General features: G+C 39.4%; 1 protein-coding gene across 1 annotated transcript; it reads left to right on the top strand.

Annotated features, from left to right (window-relative positions):
* The first annotated feature begins 4,234 nt into the window (after positions 1-4,234).
* Positions 4,235-19,342, top strand: CLUL1 (clusterin like 1). The gene is made up of 9 exons (XM_032123187.1): positions 4,235-4,340; positions 5,265-5,374; positions 6,683-6,831; positions 8,537-8,704; positions 10,567-11,011; positions 12,278-12,415; positions 15,505-15,719; positions 16,825-16,995; positions 18,810-19,342. The coding sequence occupies exons 2-8, from the start codon at positions 5,272-5,274 to the stop codon at positions 16,990-16,992; spliced, it is 1,386 nt and encodes a 461-aa protein (XP_031979078.1). The 5' UTR covers positions 4,235-4,340; positions 5,265-5,271; the 3' UTR covers positions 16,993-16,995; positions 18,810-19,342.
* The last annotated feature ends 1,429 nt before the right edge of the window (positions 19,343-20,771 follow it).

Raw genomic sequence — 20,771 nt, 5'->3', positions numbered from 1 at the left:
GTAGCTGATATCCTAAGCACATGTTCTGAAGACAACTGCATAATTTTAGGTTTCAGCTTTGTATTGCCTTTCATTCAACTCTAAGGTTTCAATTTTTTGTTCCTTGAAATGAATTAAATTTTTGTTACAGTTTTGTCTTCCCAAATATAGTCTTCAGTATCACCACAGGTCCCTTTTGCAATGCCTCTGGATAAGGTGGGAAAAAACTTTATATGGCCCTGTGAACAACAGCTGTCATGTTACTGCTGGGGCTGGTATTTAGAACTTTGTGTCAAAGCCCTGAAGAGCTTGGAAAACAAAAAATTTCAGCAGTGAAATGAAGATTTTTTCCACACTGCAGAGTCACCCTTATCATCCATGGATAGACAAGCAAAAGGAAATCAGAAAATGCATTTTAAAGCTAGCTAAGCCTTGTGAAGTTGCTCTTGCTGACCCCAAAAGCTGTAGCTTAATAGTTCCAACTAAAGCCACATTAACACTCAGTGTAATGCTCCAACTTTTGCAGGCTGATTTCTGCCTTCTGCTGGCTTCATGCTTGTGCTGAGCACAGCACAGAGTCCTGACCTGGCATTGCCTGACCCTCCTCCAGACAGGGTAATTGTGTCAGCCTGACTCTGAGCTTCAGGGCTCGTGAACTTTGGGATCCTGTCATGCTAACACAGCTGTGCTACTTAGGGGGCCTGAGCTGGTATTTTTGCAAGATGTGTAGCTTAGACTAACTGTAGATATTCAGCTTAATGCAGCCTCAGCTCCTCTGTCTGAGGCCTTCCAGCATGACTGAGAGCACCCCAGGAACATGCCTCTCTCTCTGGGCTAAAGAAGGAGCCTTGATTCCTAACTCCAAGTAATCAGGTAGAGCTCAAAGACTGAACACTAATTCAAGGGAGCTCCAAGAGCCTTTTAAATACAGGAGAAAGCAGAAGCTGCTCAGGGGCTGCTGAAGCACTGGAAAGGATTAAAACCAAAACAAAACAAACATTTACAGCACAAAAGTACAATTCCATACCCTTAAAACCCATACTAACTTTTAGCAAAGCTTCGTGCATGCTTTAGATTAGCCATGTAATTACACCATAACCGCCCCCCCCCCCGGATTTAATTTCAATTGAAAGCAGTAGAACTAATAGTGTGCTTACAAATAAAGCTAATTAAGATTTTGTAGAACTAGGGACTATTTCATACAAATACCAAGAGGTTTAATGTCAGTGTATAGCACTTTCCATGACTCATAGAGTCTATAAATACGTACAGGTATTTTCAGCCTGATCATTACATGCCTGGCCTAGCTCAGAAAGAAATGTGTAGGAAATGTGTAGCATAGTAGGAAACAACTCTTATAAACAGAAAATAATAGTGTAAATATCTAACTAGAACAAAATCCTATAGCTGATGTACAACACAGGAAATTCCATTTCAACATATTTCTTGATGCTTAATCCTGCCAGGTGGAATGGATCAACAAAAAGGGAGAAGTCACAGTACATGGTGAAAAAATGTTACACATTTGTGGAGGTCGTCCAACGGGACCTAAGAAAAATCCACAAAGCAGCTACAACTCTCATTGCTCAAGTTCAGCTAGGTTCAAGCTCAATGTCTATATATCTTCTTACAATTATTTACTTTTCAATTTATCAGTATCTTGCAAAAACATCTATTTTAACTGAAATTCCCTTTCAAGCTATTTTCCTATTTTTTTTTTCAATATATACATATTATTTCAATTAAAATAGAGTAGCAGTGAAATAACAGGGGTAGGAAATTGGGGCAGGGAAAAAGGCACTTTTTACAATTAGATCCCATTCTTCAGACTGTCTCTAGTATGATCCAATATTAGAAGAGTACCTTATTAATTTCAACAGCATCAATAAGCACTGAATCATCTGCTTGTATAAGAGTGGGAAAAAATTAAAATGTCAGCACAATGTCATGACATGCTATACTATAGCTGATCAAAGCATTCAAATTCAGAGGAAAATAAAATATTAAGAGGAAACTGTTGAACATGGCAGCTGAGATGAAAAATGGAGATCTCCATAATAGGTCACTGCAAATCAGATTTGGAAAGCTAAAAAAGAAGAGAGCGGATATTTCACATTAAACCTGAAGGTATTATTGATGAGATTTTTTTAAAAATTAAATTCAAAACAGAAATGAGAGAGGAAAAGCTTTTCAGAGTAAGCACAATTAACAGCTGCCTTTCAGGAACAGGGTGTTGTGTTCTTAAGTGCACTTCTAAGGTTAAGTTTAAGCCCAAGATTAAATTTAACAGACATACTAGCTCTATCAGTTTTGCCCTTGGGTTCCTCACACCTCCCCTTTTAGCCATCAGATATATATGAAATAACAGGAGAGCAAAGAGCTAGGATTTTGTGGTTTTGTAAAAAGAAATAGATAACATCCAGCAGTGCCTATTTCCATGTGGTTACATAATGGCTAGAATAAAGTCTGAGGAGTAACATCTAAGATGGTGCAAGACACTTTGCAATGTTCAAAATTAACTGAGTTGAGAACAGGAGCCCAACACACACCAGGACTCTACGTCTCAGCATCAGCTTAAGGACTGGCTTTGCAAGGTACAAGTGTGTACTTGACCAGAGACTCCCAAGGAGACCTTCAGAAAGCAGACAATTCTGAAAATAAGTGGTGGGATCTGTGCCAGAGATCCCCCAGCCTCTTCCCCTGGGGCAGGAGTGCTGCTCTCCCTCCCCACAGGGCTGGGGCCACCTGCTTTCTCACAAGCTCCTGTGAACTGTGAGTGACGTGTTGAAACAACCCTTTTTTACTCTAGATTGAGTAAAGCTTTCCCTATATAAAGTCAGGCTCAGAAAGACCAGCAAACGAATGCTACTAGTAAATGAATATTAGCAAAGAGAAATGTCAAAAATGAGTGGACAAGCCCTTGTACTGAAAGATTGAAGTCTTTGTTAGATTTCATTACACATGTAGGCTAATAGCACACATTTCACAAGTGTCTGTATTAGATTGTCTTCCTTTATGCAAATGTATTTTCCATTTTCACTCTCCTGAGCCAAGCATGAGGTTCAGAGGGAAAGAGAGATTGCCCCTTCTACTTCAGCCCAAGACCCAGGCATCCTTAAGAAACAGTCTGACCAGGGGATTGCGAGGTCTGCAAGGGTGCCTGCTTGGTATTTCCAGAGAATAGAACTTGAAATATTTTGGGTAGTGATGAGTCTTGGTCAAGGGGTTAGCAGCAACTCAACGAGACAGCAATTCATAGAGATCACAACAAAATACATATTCCATTCAATCCATCATATTCAGAAAAAAAAACCTGTGGAGCTATCTTAACTTTTAGTGCAAACTGGGGACTTGCAGTTCCCATTAGAGCTAACAGATTCTTCACTCTTCCTGATTATGTGTTTAAAAATAAATCCTTCAAATCTCTTGCCTAAGCAGCATTAATCATGCTAGATCTTAGCCATCAATCATCAATTGGCTTTTATGAATGATTAGGTAAACAGAATAGAATGTTTTAAAGTTGCTGTCACAGACCATGGGCTACAGACACCCACTCTCCCCACCTCCTCTTCGATTACAAGGGAGTAATATTGCTGAGTATCACGAAGCGGGATATCATTTGCTAACAATATCTGTCTGTATTTTATATCAAGCACCTGTTAGTATTTAAATATCTCATTTCAAAGTATCCAAAACTTTGTACAAGTCAGATCTCAGACGTATTTCACAGAGATGGAGAAACTGAAGGAAATAGCATTAAGCGGGCAAACCCTCAAAACAAGTATAATGATGTACAAAATGCCAAAAATTGCTTATCTCATTCCAGAATCTGCTCATATGCCAGCCTGCATCTGGATTCCTGACTTTTTTTCAACTGCTGTAGCTTCAGAAGGTGTACAAAGAAGGCCCTTACATAATGCAGTGGTTTTTTTAGCAAGCTAAAACTATGCTGAAGAGATTAAATGTTGAAAGCTATTTTTAGCCAAACTAATGGTATCAATTTCACTAATAACATAAGCTGCAGGTGTCTCCTAAAGTAAAAAGCAAGACGATGGAAGAGCTAGCATGACAAAAGGCTACTGACTACAGAAAAGTAGCAGTTCCAAATTACATTAAATTAGGCAAGTCTGCCCAACACTCCCCCTGGTGGTTTTGCCCACAGAGATGATCATGAAGTCCCAAACATGCAAAATCCTCCAGCCTAATGACTAAACGTCCCGTTAATAGGATTAAGTACCTTCTCATCAGATAAACAGAACATGGCAAAATCCCTGACACTCCCAGAAATTAGATCAGAACACAGGCCAGCCCCTTCCTGACGCAGGGAGCAATTTTACAGAAGAGGTGTTTCAGTATTAATGGTAAATATACTTGGTTTTTTTTACTTTTCTTTGGTCATGTGTTTGTATTTCTTTGCAAAGTTAATTGTTCTTTCGCGATAAATGCAAAGGTATAATATGCAAGTAACTGTAGAAGTAAATCCAGGCTAGAAACAAATCCAGGCTTTTAATTTACATATGCTCTTTTGGCTGATAATTGCATCCCCAAGAAGGCTATATTGGCTAACTACAAGGCACTTGCATACTGTGTTCACTTAATCAGATGAGAACTATAAAGTGCAGTTGCATGGTTTCTGAAAAATAAACCTTTTGCCTCTGCTCTTAGGAGGGAAATAAAGAAAATGGCATTTCTTTCCCTTATTTCGCGGGAATTTCTTTCATTTGTTGATCAGTTTGTTTACAAAACTAATCTAGTTGCCAATTTCTTGGCACACCTATTGCTGCGTCTCTTATATTAAGGCTTATTCTGAAAGAAATCGCATATTTGGACACAAGAAAGCGAACAACATTCCAGAAATTTCCCTCTTTGAAACTGGCAATAGTGTTTAGCATGGATGTATTTATAATATGAACTAAGGACACAATATGAGATCAGTAATTAGTGTGTTTCACAAAGTAGAAAAGGGACAGACTGAGCAGCATAAGCTTTTGGTTTTATATATACATGTCCTGATTCTGTTAACCACTGTGCAAACTCAGTGGAATTCATCTAATTAATCGAAATAGATAATTACAAATGGGGTCAAGCGTCTTACTCGTGTTTTCACCAAGAGTAGCATTTAGGTGCATGCTATACACCTCAGAAACCATAGATAAGACAAAATTAATGGGATCTTGTAAGATACTTACTATTATATTTAGTATTTATATTTACTTAGCATACCTAGACATTTGAGCTTCCTGACAAGGTTTACATGTAACTGCACTGACCTTTTTCTTTAACAGAAAGAACATGAGGTCCTCTTGGATACTTATAATACATGTGCTGTGTCTGAAGGGTCACCAGTGCGTACCGATGAAGCAGGAGGACATGAATCTCCGGGATAACCTTAAGCGTACGTATGGAAGTCCCTGGGCCCAGGTCTCCAGCTGGGTAATGCATCTTGATTTCCACACTCACTGGCATCAAGAAGTTCCACTTCCATGTGTGGAGCTTAGAAACCACAATAAAGCTGGCTGCATGAATGAATACATGCACACACAACAGGAAGATAAGAACAAGCAGGATGAGAAAGCAAAGGGATTCACAGATAAGTATCATCTGCCAAAAAAAAAAAAAAAAGAGTGTTTACAGGATTTTTATAGGTTATTTGGTTCCTTGTAGATCATCAGAATATAAACCAAACCCATAATTCAATTCAACAGATTTTGAACTATTTTGTTTGTTTAAATTATCTTTGAAAATATTTACTCTACACTTACATACTTCACTGAAAAAGGTGGCTTTACAAACAACTCCAATAAAATTACTTAATTTAGAAAATAGCAGCTACTCAGCACACACACACACACACACACACACACGTCTAAGCATGGCTTTATGGAGGATCAGCCATTTAACAACCCTGTGCTTCAGTCTATGTTAATAAGATTTCTGTAATAAACAAAAAAAAAGTTAGGGTTAAGGAAGAAAGATATAAGAGAAGAAGTGATCAATGTGTTTTTGGCAGTCTCAAGGTGATGTGATTTTACTTGTTTTCTATAGGTCCAGTGATAGGGTATTTCCACAAAGAAAACAACTACGGATAAAGGATAGGCAGTCATGCAGATCTTCAAGGTGCAACACATGGCCCAGCCCAGGTTTTCACCAAAACTCTATGGTCATTACTTCACAGGAAGTTTAGAAATTGAATTTTTATGAAAACAGGTTGGAGGCACCTGTAATCTGCATTATTAAAATGTAAAGGGAAGCTGTCCCAGGCTTCTACCAGACCAAAGATAAATATAAAGGTTATGTCATTACAAAACTGATGAATGATCCTTGGAGATACCCAAAACCGAGGATGATGACCTGTGCAACCTGCTGTAGCTGACCCTGCTTTGAGTGGGGCGGGGGGGCAGACTCAATGATCTCCAAAGGTGCCTTCTAGCCTCAATTTTTCTGGGATTCAGTAATCAGCAGTGGGACAGCTGAATATATATACTGAGTTACATACAGATGATCCTTGCAAAAGCTCTGGGCCAGATTCTTATCTGATGGAAATTGTCTTGGCTCAGTGTTACTCAGCATTCGCTATCTCAGATTTGGCTCTCCCACTGTAGGGAAACACAGAGCGATTTCACTCTGCTTCAGCATCAGTGCATGACAATTTGCAATAGTGTTAAAATCTGATTAAGTTACTATATAATTTGGCTTTTTTTAGAATTATCTGAAGTTGGAGAGAAGTATGTAGATGAAGAGGTGAAGAAAGCTTTGATTGGTATTAAGCAGATGAAAATTATGATGGAAAGAAATGAAGATAAGCACATAGATCTGATGAAAACCTTGAAGAAGAGCAGTGAAGAAAAACAGGTAACATAAGTGCATACATGTTTGGTTTGGATTTTTTTTAATGTTTATTCTGGGAAGAATATAAACCACATTGTATGTACAAAACAAGCAGAGTACATCTCTTTATGCAGTCATGGGATCAAGAGAAAATCTGCTTCTGCCCCTTTGTCTCACTAGCAGAGGAAAATTGCACTTACTGCTTGTTTCTAAAAACCCCTGCTTCACTGAATTCACACCAAGGCAACTGCAGGCCACTGTAGAACAGTGTTTTGTGCAGAAGGTCCAGCAGTTCTGCCTTCCATGTCTCTACACATCTGGGGACACACGATGTTTTCCAGCTTGCTTTGCAAACTTCAGACCTGCAGGAGAATATCAAAGCCACAAATGATAATGTGCTCTAAAGAAAGTACAGTGAATCAGGGAAATTTCCAGTGTCTCAGTGCAATGCCTGGGCTCAGAGCCACGTGCTCAGATGATCTGAAGAAACAGAAGTTTACTATATATTTTAAAAAATACAAATATCCTAACTTTGTTTCAACGAGGTTGAAGGAAAATTCCTTTCTGGCCCAACATCTGCTAGTTAGTTTAAACTATTTGTATTAGCAAGCTAAAAAGTACCTGACAGCTTCCTAACATCTTAAGGAACACCAGTGCACTCCCACCATCAACACTTTTGTCAGATCTTAGTGGATGATTTCATTTACACAGGACTTACATCCACAGTGAGAGTTCATAAAACACTGAATAAATGTATTAGAAAGATCAGAAAATAACTAAACATAGATTATGAAAACTGCAGTTACTGTCTCCATCAAGCACATTCTGACAGAAGTCTTCTTTTATGTGAGTCTTTTCCCTATTGGAATGCTGACAAAAAGGAGTAAGCCCCACCAATTAAAAGGCTTTTGTCATACTTAGAGATAACCTGGAACGTTGCTTGGAAACCAAAACTATTAAAATATGTTGCAGCTGGAGAGAGAAATTTATGATGTGCATTCTACTTCAATAGGAAGAACTTCTCTCTTTCCATTGTCAAGTCTATTCCAAAAATGCTGCTTCTCACCTGCTCAGCTTTGTGCCCTAGTGGATGAAGTAAATAGAAGCAGCATTGTAAAATGCATCTTGTTTCCCTTCAGTATGGAAGGAGTGCCTCACACTTCCACAAGAGCAGGAAAAAAAGCCCCTCCCTACAGCCTTTTGATTCATATGCTCCCAAACAGCAGAAATGCTATACTTCTATATATTTCTGCATTAGAGAAAGACTTTATGTATGGCAAGGACCTAGCCTGAAAATATCAATCCCTTAAGGGTAAGGAAAAGCAACAGCAAAGGACTATTTGTGGGACAGATGAATACTGTTCAGATGATACGGAGAAAAAATAACACAAGTTGAACACATGACCGTGTAGGAGGTTGAATTCTTACACAGAATGATGGGTGAGTTTTTTTCTTAACATCAAAAATCCTGGTAGACTGTAGAGATCTGTTTGTTTCTGTAGGCTGTGCCCCCTGGGAGAACAACATCAGAAAAAAGCTATGAGGAAAAGGTTTTCAATTTTCAGTTCCCTCCATATGTGACTGCAGCTGAGAAGACAACCTACCCTAGTGGTTAGGGATTAGCAAAAAGAGGAGCCATAAATAGCCAAAATGAGTGATCAACACTGGGATGAGTACTTAGAATACTCATCTGAAAATTGCCCTCAACTGAATCTTTTTCCTTACTTAGCAAGCCTTGCGACTTATGGATGAAGTAAAGGCGAGATTGGAAGAAGAGGAAAGACAATGTCAAGTATCCTTGAAAAATCTATGGGATGAATGTGAATCTTGTTTAGAAAGTACCTGCATGAGATATTATACGACTTGCAAACATGGTGTGTCAACATTTAAGAGAAAGGTAGGAAGAAACTTTGTATCTGGGGAATACTCTTGAGTTCACCCAAAGTTTGAGAGACAGCACATCTTGTTTTCTGAATATCCAGATCTGCCAGTTATATCATCTTACTAAAATTAATTTGATTTGGAGGGTCTGGAAATATGAAGTTATGTGGTAGAGATTACATGTGATTATGGTCATTGAATGCTGAGCCAAAATGAGTTCAGTTGCACCCTGGCAAGACTCCACGGAAACTGATTACTCCCTTGACTCCCAACAGACTCATTCCAGATATACCATATTTTCTCTCACAGTAGGACTTGCATTAAGATGCACGATAACTGTTTGTGAAAAATACCTCATAGATTCTTTATGGTCTGTCCGAAAATCAGTGAAGTTAAAAGTGTAGCTGTAGTTAGCAAAATTACATGGGGAAAAAAACTCACCTACTTATTACAACGTCATTCTTTCCTATATTTATCTTAAATCAACTCTTTAAGTAACAAAACCAGCTTTAAAATGCTTAATGTCTTTTAACAAAGGAACCTGTCAGCAAAGGAGATTCCCCTAATTCTAACAGACAGAAAATAAGCTTTCCTGACTGGCACATTATTATTACTAAAAGACTTAACAAAATTGTAATCACATATTTTTTGTTTGGGCATACGCTTTAAGTGCAATGAACTTCAGAAGCAAAACTGTAATTGCTGCATATTCTTAAAATAATTCAGGTTAAAATGTGGGAGATAATAAATTTAAGACTATTGGTGATACTTTTAGCTTTTTAAATACCACTCTCAGATACCTCATACAGATGTTTTGGACTTTCAAGGGTTTGTGGATGCTGAAATTATTGCAGTAAAAGTTACACACTGCATTGTCACTGTCTTTGACCCTCTTAGTAACTTCCTCCATGAGTTATTTGGTTTATTTGAAGCATTCAAAGTAAGAAATGTGTTGTGACCCAAGTAATTGCTAAAAAAAAAGAAATAGAAAAGAAGACAAAGATGATAGCTGTGGCTGAGTACACACAGACAGCAGGAGCAATACTGGCTTAGGCTGTTCCTGCGGTGTTGTTCCACATTTCACCTTCCCTCTGAGCTGCACTAATGGTCAGATCAAGCTGATGATCTATTTTTTTTTAAAAAATTAATATGTATAACTGTCTTTATCTATATGTGTATCTGTCTATATCTGTGTATATCCCTCTGTGTGTGTTTTAGCGGGGCACTTCTTAACCCTCACCCATTTCGTAATGCCATGGAGTGTGGCTCAAAATCCACTCCATTGGCTCAGGCCAAATTAGTGCTTGAAAGCAGGGAGCAGGGAACCAGTGGCCAAGACCCAGGAACAGGGAACTCTGTATAGAATTGACACTTGGCCTCTTACATGGTAAAACCACAGACTCAGAGCCACTGCTTTATTGATTTTGCTGGTTTCAGCTTGCACAAGGAGGTGAGGATTTGCCCATTGGTGAGAAAGAGCAGGCTTTTTACAAATCAAGGTGAGAACAATCACCTTCTGCTCCCTACACCGCACATAAGCAGACAGAAATGCATCTCACATCTTTCCAACATAAAGTCCAAATTGTCGGTTGGAAGAAACCCAAATGCTGATAATAACTTTGAGCCTCTACAGATTAAAGGGCAACTGGCAACTTTTTTACTCCAGATCTGATTTGGAACTAATGATTTCGAATGAATGCGCTTCCCCTCTTTGGGGTCTAGTGTCTTAAATTACTTCAGAGAATATGCTGTGTTGGCAGTTATTAAGAGTGCATCGTTTCTATGAGTATTTGAAGGAGAAAAATTAGAGACACTTACTTGAGAAATGAGAAACTGGTAACTTGTCAGGCAGCTGATCTGTCTCCTTCTTACACACAGGTTGAAGATTTTTTGAGGAAAATACCTCCACTCATATTTACTTTTCATGAGGATCAAGGAAGAGAGATCCAGTCTAATGAAAAGCCTGAGAAAGAGGATACCCAGCTAGCAAAGATGGAAGATTTATTTAGCCAGCTATTATCGGATGTAGGCTCAATATTTGACAGAAGTTTCATTTTTTTCATGCACATGCAGAAAGAATTTGACCAGTCTTTTCAGACGTATTTCATGTCTGACCTGGACTTGAGTGAGTCCCCCAGTATGCCAGCGTTACCCGAGGTCACCACCAGAAATGACGGCTCCCAGAGAGGCTGGGGCATGCCTGGCTTCTTACAGATAGTTTTTGATTTCAGTAGGACGGTGTTCGAAGGTGTCAGTGAAGTGATCACCGACGTATTTGATGAATACAGAGATCATAGAAGAGATGTGCCAGAACAAACCAAAGGCAAGTGTTAAAAAATGAAAATTGACTGCACTGTTAGTGACATCAACCTCTTTGGGATGGCTAAACTACAGTGAATGACTCAGTTTCCAGTATGCTAGTGTGAGACACGTAAGGAAGCTCTGGAGGTTACAGGTCAAGAATAACTATCAGTTAAATGCACAAGTAGAAGTCACCTAGAAATCTCATAGAAACGTCGCAGGGGACTTACAGGTCCTACACAGCCTGATTTTCATGGCAATTCTCAAAGAATTTGCAGGAGTTCCTCAGGAGCACTTAAATTCTGGGTGGATGCAGGTTTTCATAAGGGTGACCGACAAATGCAATCTCAGCATTTGTCAGGATGTGATTTGTATCATCTCTTATTGACACAGTCATCAATTCTAAAAAATTAGGGTAATTCTGTGAGATGACAAGGCAGATCCCTGTCCTTGCCAAATGATGTTAAGTTCAGCTTGACAGCTCCAAGTCTTGTTCCAGGCTACAGCAGCAATGTAGTTTGCCAATCAAATACCAGCCAATCAAAGATCAGCCATCAGGTTTTCCGGTGACCAGAAAATTCTGGGCATACCATTGGTGATAACATTCAGTGAAGGAAAAAGACCATAACCAACTTTAAGAATACAAATAAGCCTCATATTTTACTATTGCAAACAGGACAAATACATGCTGGTCCTTGTCTACAAGGAAATCAGAGTGAGAACATGCCATAACTCCGAGTGGCAGGTGACATAATCATTATGTAATCATCAGAAAATACAAAGCTAAGTGACTCTTGAACAGTGGTTTTTAGTTTTTTCTGCATCATAAGCCATGTTACCTCAGAAATAAGCTTTGGTACTGTGTTGTCATCTAACTGTATGTGATTATGAAACATCCTGACTTCTAAGGGTCAAAAAGATCTTACCAGAACTCGCATGTTGTAGAAATAATGTGTAATAATATTAGCAATTGTTTGGATATTAGTGGGGGATATTGGATATTTGGATATTAGTGCCTTTATAAGGGAATATACTACAGCGGCATGAATTCCTTGAAAGGAAACATGATTTGTATCTTCTCCTGACTTCTACTTTTTAATAATTTATTCCTTTTATTTTTGTGGGGCAAGGGGAGGGGAAGAGGAGGAGTAGGGAAAGAGGATTTATGCAAAACACTTTGGATTAAGGGCAAGAAATTATATTCTAGCAGTCAGGCTCGGTAATGAATGCATACTTATAAAGACTCTAAGTTTAATGGCAGTCTAAAAATACTATGACTTCATTCTAGATCCTGACAGAAGTGGCATGTTTTCAAAAATTGTGTCAGGGCGCCAGAGACTTCAGTGCAGTGAGCTTCGGGAGAACTCCTCTGGATGCCCACAGTTTCATGAGAGATGCCAGAAGTGTCAAGACAATCTCCTGCACGGTAAATAACTATTTTGCCGGTTTTTGGTTTTTTTTTTTTTTTTTCTGTAATGCATTGATCAGTGGTTTATAAATGTTGAAGTTTTAATTTTCTACTTCAATTTTCATATTTTTGGAATTAACATTTAGTCACTGAGTTTTTACTGTAACTACGGGTACAATAACCATTCCTCATTCCAGATGATTTCAATTAGCTTTCCCCACTGTCTCCACAGAGTGTCAGTATAGATCGGTTGTTAACATACCGCTGGTGTTCCAAAGAGACGACCCACAGTCTCTTAACAAAATACCTACATGTTTTGTTAGAGCTGCCATCCTGCAGAGAAGCAAGATGTCAGGCAGCAGTCGATCCTTGCTGGGTGCAGCAGTGCTGAGCAGAAAGTGAGGAGAAGCTCAAACTCCTGACACTCACTTCTCCTGATGACAACCAGGGGTGACCTCAGGTGTCATTCAGCTCCTCGCAAGGAAAGCAAGTGCTGAAGAGCCTGTAATTACTTTTTGTTGAACCCTGTCCACAAAGAGAACTGACAAGAAGGACAAAAAGGGGGCTTCATGTCAGTATGAAAGGAGATGGCAGAGCTCTGTCGGCACCATCCATGGGCACCTGAAAAACCTTCAGACTGATCACCTAGAACTGCTGTCAGGACTCCCACTGCAGGATAACGTACCTGTTTTCCAGAATTATTTAGATCTTAAAATCCACGGAATATGCTTAAACCTAAATTTCTTCAGAATATCTCCAGCGTGGCAAACATTAATGATACAATGAAGTGCTTTTAAAATAATATCATATCATTATAAATATCTTTTTATCTACACCCACATATTGCAGATACCAGTTTGTTACTGTACTATCAGCTTGGAGATGCCCCTTGATAATCCTATTTGACAGAAAAAACCCTGAATTTTTACAGAGCAATTTTTGTATAAAAATTTTTCTTGTTTAAAATCCGTATTTTAGTAAAGAAAAAACCAGCCATCTTCCATTCTGAATTCGTGGCAGATTATACTAGCCTCATACTACTGTCTAGCTATTGCAAGATAAATATTAGGTCTTAGCACTCAACAGGAATACAGGCTTCCTTGTAATAACCTCTATCACAGAATCATAGAATAATTTGGGTTTAAAGGGACCTTTACAAGTCATCTAGACAAACTCCCCAGAAAACATGGCAGGGACATCTTCATCTAGATCAGGTTGCTCAGAGCCCCACCAAACCTGACCTTGAATGTTTCCAGGGATGGGACATCTACCACCTCTCTGGGCAACCTGTGCCACTGTTTCACCGCCCTCATTGTAAAAAACTTCTTGCTTACATGCAATCTAAGTCCACCCTCTTTCAACTTAAAATCATTACCTCTTGTCCCCAGGGCCTGATAAAAAGCTTGTCCCCATCCTTCTTACAGGCACCCTTCAATTGCTGAAGGCCACAAATTATATTCAAAGGCCACAATAAGGTGTCCCCAGAGTCTTTTCTTCAGGCTGAATAACCCCAGCTCTCTCTGCCTGTCCTAATAAATAGGAGAGGTGCTCTCACCCTCTAATAGTTTTTGTGGCCCTCCTCTGGCCTTGCTCAAACAGGTCCATGTCTTTCTGTGCTGAGGAGTGCAGACCTGGATGAAGTACTCCAGGGGTCTTAAGAGAGAAGAGTAGGGGGGCAAAATTACCTCCCTCAACTGCTGGCCACAATTCTTTTGATGCAGCTCAGGATATGTTAGGCTTTTCGGGCTGTGAGCACACATGGCCGGTTCATGTCCAGCTTTTCATCCTCCAGCACCTCCAAGTCCTTCTTGGCAGGGCTGCTCTCAATCTGTTCATCTTTCAGCCTGTGTTGATACCAGGAGTTGCAACAACCAAGGTGCAGCACCTTGCACTTGGCCTTGCTGAACCTCATGAAGTTCACCTGGGCCCACTTCACGATCCTGTCCATCTCCCTCTGGATAGCATCCCATCCCCCAGGTGTGTCAACCACACCACTCAGCTTGGTGTCATCTGTGAACTTGCTGGGGGTGCACTCGATCCCACTGTCCGTGTCATTGATGAACCCATTAAACAGTACTGGTCCCACTACAGACTCCTAAGGGACACCACTTGTCCCTGATGTCTATCTGGGCATTAAACCATTGACCACTACCCTCTGCACAATTCCTCATCTGCCAAACAGTCCACCCAGCAAATCCATATCTCTCCAATTCAGGGAGAAGGATGTTGTGGGGGGCCATGTCAAAGGCCTTACAGAAGTACAGATAAATGACTTCTTTAACCCTTTCCTTCTCCACTGATGGAATCACTCCATCACAGGAAGCGACTGGTTGGCCAGGCAGGACTTGCCCTGGGTGAAGTCGTGCTGGCTGTCTCAAATCACCTCCCTGTCTTCCATGTGCCTGAGCAGAGCTTCTTGGAGGATCTGTTCCATGATCTTTCCAGGCACAGAGCTGAGGCTGACAGGGTGGTAATCCTCAGGGTGCTTCTTACTACCCTTGTTTAAAAATCAGTGAAATATTTCCCTTTTTCCAGTCACCAGAGAATTCAGCTATCTTCCATGACTTCTCAAATATCATGTAGAGCAGCTACATCAGCCAATACCCTCAGGACTCATCAAGTCCCACAGCTCAGATACGCTAATGCTCCTCACGTGGACTCAAAACTGATCTTCTCTTACAGTGGAAGGAATTTTGCTCCCTCAGTCCCTGCCTTGCAGTCTATATACCTGGGGCAGATTCATAATGAAATATAATTAAATATAATTTTAAAAACCCATTATGTGTAAGGAAACTATGAAGTTGCTATATGTAAAATTTACCAGATCTTATTTAGCATTAACAGAAAATCTATTGCCATGAAATACGATATAAACCTTGAACTACTTGGTAAATCACTTTAATACAACAAATGGGATAATGCATCCATTTAATCATTACGAGCCTAAACTAAATCTACCAAAATAAGTCAGAAAAATTATTCTCCTTTTTTCAGCATTATTTAAAGACCAATCCAAACCATGCCCCCTTGCTAGACTCTTTCTGCAGTTTTCATTCCTTCAGACAGAAAAGATGAAGTACAAGACATAACACTGTCTTTTCTAACAGATTGCCCAAATGTTCCTGAGCTGCACATAAAGTTTGATGAAGCCTTTAAGCTAGTTAATCTCTCAGGGGAGCAGTATGAACAGATTCTCCAGGTGGTTCGGCATCACACAGAAGACACTTCCTACTTGTTGAACAAAATGAAAGAAAGATTTGGGTGGGTGTCTGAGTTATCCAACATGACCATTGGACCCGAAAACATTTTCAACATAGTTAAGGTAAGGGTTGTCTTCTGAAGGGAGCTATTGCTGCCTTTAACCTGCATTTTGCTTGTGCTTACACTCCTGTGGGTTGTGGATGTTTGTACATGTGTAATGTTTGGGTTTACAACACAATGTTCCTACTCATCTTGAATTTGTGTATGCTTGGTAATCCCTCAGTGAGCTGAAACTCCTGAGATTAGAAACCATTTTGCTCTAAATCCTTTTAGTCTGATGGATGGCTGACAGGCTAACCTGAATCACTGTCTGATAAGAGTAAATTGACACTAGCAGCTTTGACGGGCCTCAGATTACCTTCACAGATAAATTGCCCTGCAGCAGTCACTAACACATCCATATTGGATTGATGAATGTCTAGCAATATAGCTGTACCTAGATATTCCAAAGTTCAAAGAACGCAAATGTTATACAGCTTGTTGCAGTGGTAGCTGCACATGCTTGACAGCATTGGTCAATATTTCATAAATACATAATGATTAATTGTATCTCACACACAAGGATACATTCAACGTAAATTCAATCCATTTTCTTTGGGCAAGGGACAAATCTTATTCTCTCTTCTAACTCAGAAATCCACTCACATATAGTGAATTACTACTACTACTACCAGAACTTTATACAAAATGATGGTACAATCCACCAAAAAAAAGCACAAAATAGGAACAGGAGACAGGCATACTTTCCCAACTAAGTCTGAGATACCTGTTCTAGGAAAAAGTCTGATTAGGTCTGATTAAGATAAACACACAGGAATGAATAAATTCAATCACACAAATGTTGTGTTGAACTTAGTGGGACAGCTCAGAAGTTTTCATTAGGTGAAGTTCCTTATAGATGTAGCTCATGGTATAAATATTAACATGCAGTTCTTTAATATGGTCTTGGCAGTGCCATGTCAGCTCTTTCCACCACCTACAATAAGCTTTGGCATAAATTTAGACACCCACTGTCTTTTCAGAAGAAAGCAATTTAAATAAAGTAGGTAAGTCTAAAATATTCCCCTATTTAATTTTCCCCTATTAAAGACAGTGGGCACAGTAGGTATAAACAAAACTGAAAGCACACAGTAGTTTGTAGTGTCTAAAGTACTGATCTCTTCTAGGTGGTACCTGGGGATCCCTCCAGTAAAGACGAAACCGTGGTAGATGTAAACATTCTGACGTCACCTACTTTCACCATTAAAGTTCCTCCCAACTTAGATACAAAGAGTCCTGAGTTCATTGAATACGTAGCTGGGAAAGCACTGCAATTGTATAAGCAGAATTTTTAAGTGGTAAGTTCATTCTTTCTGCTCTCATAGAGAACACACTTCTTCATTAGGGGTGTTTACCTTGCAATAAACTTCAGTTGGTACAAGATTCAGTCATGGTGTACACAAGGCTGTCTTCTCAGAAAGGATACATCGAGAAAAACACAAGCATTATGGAAAACACAAACAAACACTCAATGATCTAGCCTGTAAAACACAGACACAATGATATTAAATGATGTGACTTGTTAAACTGTGAAACCCTTGATCTTTAAGTAACAGCTGGGATGAGGTAATGTGATGATAAATATTCCTTCAGAAAAGAATTGCCTCACAATCACAGTCCAGTGTCTTGGCATTGAAAACCATGTCTTTGTGTTCATTCATCATGAACGGACTGGAATTACCACTATTCATTATGGTTTTTTTATTTTCCGTAATGTTTCAGAGCGTGCTCATATTATTTTTGATGATAAAGAAGTACAAAGTGAGAACCACCACCAGGACTTGGAAGAACTGTCTTACTGTAACATTCCTGCATTAGCAGCATTCTGGTCAGATTAACAGTGTTTATTAATAGAGGCTACAGTTCAACTTGCAGGAACATGCACAGAAAGATCCTGCTCATGGGCTTCAACCAGTTTTGTAGAAAGGACACACAAGAAGCCTCTCTCCATGTTTAAGACATTTCAGGAGGAAAGAAAAACTAGACAGAGAGGCAGGGAGGAAAAACGCTTCATATTCTCTACTCCCACAGGGAATTTCCAGGAAAGATGGGATGGTTTTAGGTGGCATCACACTGCTGTGGAACTTGTGAAAAACTTGTGTGTTTCCCTTCCCTGGGGACTCTGGGATGCACAGCTTTAGCGGCCTCCGACGCTCAGAGTTGTCTCTCCCAGGGGAACAGAGCCACAAGACACATGAGACTTTCAGGCAAACCACTGCAGTGTCCCCAGATCTCCTCAGAAGGACCAGATTTGGACACAGTTTCTCTTTAGGTCATAGCTGACTTGCTCAGCTGAGCAATTGAAGCATTGCTGGAACACAAAGAGAAGTCTCAGGAGGCAGGGAAAAAGCATTCCACATTAACAAAGTAGATGAAGAAGATTTCAGCATTTTGTATTAAATCTGGCCATTCTTTTGAGGTCAGAGGCACAAGTTTTGAGCCGATGCAAGAAATCACTCCGACCAGAAAGGCTGAAGTGGGCTGCAGAATTTAGACATAATAGAATAAACCTCACCATGTACTTTGCTTAGGTAAATGTTGGTGAAATTATGTGTATATTATATTTAAAGCACAAACATTTTAATATTTATAAACATATAAAATAAAATGCTCTGACACTTTCTCTACAATTTTTCTTCAAAATTCTCTGTAACTTATAAGCAGTTATAAATATAAATAATAAATACTGTTTCAGATCACAGAATACTAATCTTCAGGGCCTAATTATTTCAGGGCAATAATTATTTCTGTAGTCTGATGATGATTTTTAGCCTGAATCTTAGTCTGATTCTCCTGTAGCCATTTCATACCTGAGAAAAGTGGTGTTGATTTCAAAATCACACCACCGTTTTACATTCAGTTTGCACAAGACTTAAAGCACATGTAATTGTAATGCATAAAAAAGAGTTAAAACTCTACAAGAAAACTGGACAGATCTATAAGAACAGAAAGAGAGAGAGAAAAAAAATCTGTTTGTCTGGTTTTTATGTTATGCATGTTTCTACAGCAGGACACCAATACATTCCACATATACTTATTTTTCTAACATATTTTTCTCCATTCAAAACCAAAATTAATAATCTTTCTTTTTTTTTTTTTTTTTTCCTCCTAGGAAAGAAGAAGTGTGAAATCTTTCTTCCTGAAATAAAGTATATGCTTTTTAGGTGAAATACCCCTATGCTCAACACAGCTAACTGTTAAATTACTATGGTTAAAATAGCTGCATATAAATATAATGTTGCTTAGTAAATACTGTGACATATGAGCTATCAACCAAAGACTGTAGACATATTTTAACCCAAACCCAAATCCATTTTAATATTAACTTATTTTAAAAAATGTTATTTATGTTGTCAGTAAGGTAATCTTTGATAACAAGCTATGGCTCTGGTTATGCAAAGATTTAAGGACATAATCAGCTGTAAGCATATAAGTAATTTCTATTTGCATACTTATATTCAAGCATATGCTTAAGCCTTTTCAACACTGATCCCTACAGATGTTGCACATTCAGCTAAGTCTGAATCAACCAGATTTCCATATGCATGTAGCATATTATTTTGCAATGAAAATATTAGATTTCTTCTTCCAGTTGCTTTTGATGCTTATTGTGTACATTAAATGACTTATCTGAATATGAACTAATGAGTAAGTCTTCTGCCTTTGGCATTTCTTACAAACAGCAGTTTGCCTCTGGATTTCATTTTTTAATTAATTAACAGGCTTTATCAGTAAAGAAGTTTGTTTCTCCCTAAATTATACACATCAGCTTTCAATGGTATTTGTAAATTATAATGAAGGTTAAGAACTGATATAGCTCTCAGCTAGAAGCAGAGCTCTAGGTGATTTGGTTTCATTTGCTGTGCCCAGCATTTCTAAGCATTTTCTGCACACAGGTATATGCACAATTTCCAACTTCAGCTCTGCTAAATATATCATATTAATTTCGAAGTGTACAGAAACATCTATGTTAGATATGAGCAGAGAAAAATATCCACACCCTACTTACACTTTGTTTTCCTTTGCTTCTATACATACATGTTAAGTATAAAACTTCATACAAGAAAAAAGCCATCTCACTCTTTTTATTAGTGGAAAAGATGATTTTCTGCCTGCTGCAAAGAAAGTCCTCTGTGCTCCTCACCTTCCACATTTCAGGCTCCTAATCATGAGAGATTATCAGTCATAACTCCTGTAAACATATCACTTGTCAGAAAGCTGGGCTTTATCTGAGAGATAAGTGACTTAAAAAATTCTTGACTTCCAAGAGATACTAACAAAGAAATATGCAGAGAACAATCAGTTTCTTCCGACCAGCAGAGATTACACCTAGAAGATTTTCAGAGGACATCACATTGGGAACAGGTGCAATCAGACACGGGTGGGGATGCAAAGTGACAATGGGATGTGGGAAAATCTGACATCAACACGATGAGACCCAATAAACCCAAGTGACAAGTACTGGCCTTAGTGAGAAAGCAAATGTGCCAATAAAATATGAAGCAGGAAGCTGATGACATGGCATGGCATGAAAGGATCTTGGCTTTAGAAGCGCAGGTCAGGGTGACACTGCTGGAAGTGGAAGGTGAGGTGAGCGTGGGGCCTGGCACTGCAGGGGCAACACACCAGGGGAGACAAGGGAGGCTGGCACTGGGCTGCACCCGGGCCTTTTTCAGGATATCCTGGCTGGGGGGATCTAGTGCCAGATGCGTGTGGCCTGCCAGACCCAGCCGAAGGCTTTGGTCTTGTTCAGCTCTGATGTGGGATGCCTGAGGCTGCAGAGAGAGGGAGAAAGATGACAAATGCCAAAAGCACCTTCCAGCATGGGATGAGCCTGCAGAGCAGTTACTGTGCCGCTAGAGCAGAACGAAGTCACAAAATCGCACAATCAACCACGTACGAAAAGACTTCTGGGCTCATCAAGTCCAACCTGTGACCGAACACCCCAGGTCAACTAGACCAGAGCACTACATGCCACCTTTTTTTCCCTTAAACTCCTCCAGGCACCACCTCCCTGGGCAGCCCATTCCGATATGTGATCAACCTTTCTGCGAAGAAACTCTTCCGAATATCC

This window comes from Corvus moneduloides, chromosome 1 (assembly GCF_009650955.1).
Source record: "Corvus moneduloides isolate bCorMon1 chromosome 1, bCorMon1.pri, whole genome shotgun sequence".
NCBI lineage: Eukaryota > Metazoa > Chordata > Aves > Passeriformes > Corvidae > Corvus > Corvus moneduloides.
The sequence above is the reverse complement of the archived record's forward strand: the minus strand, read 5'-3'. Positions and strand labels throughout refer to the sequence as shown.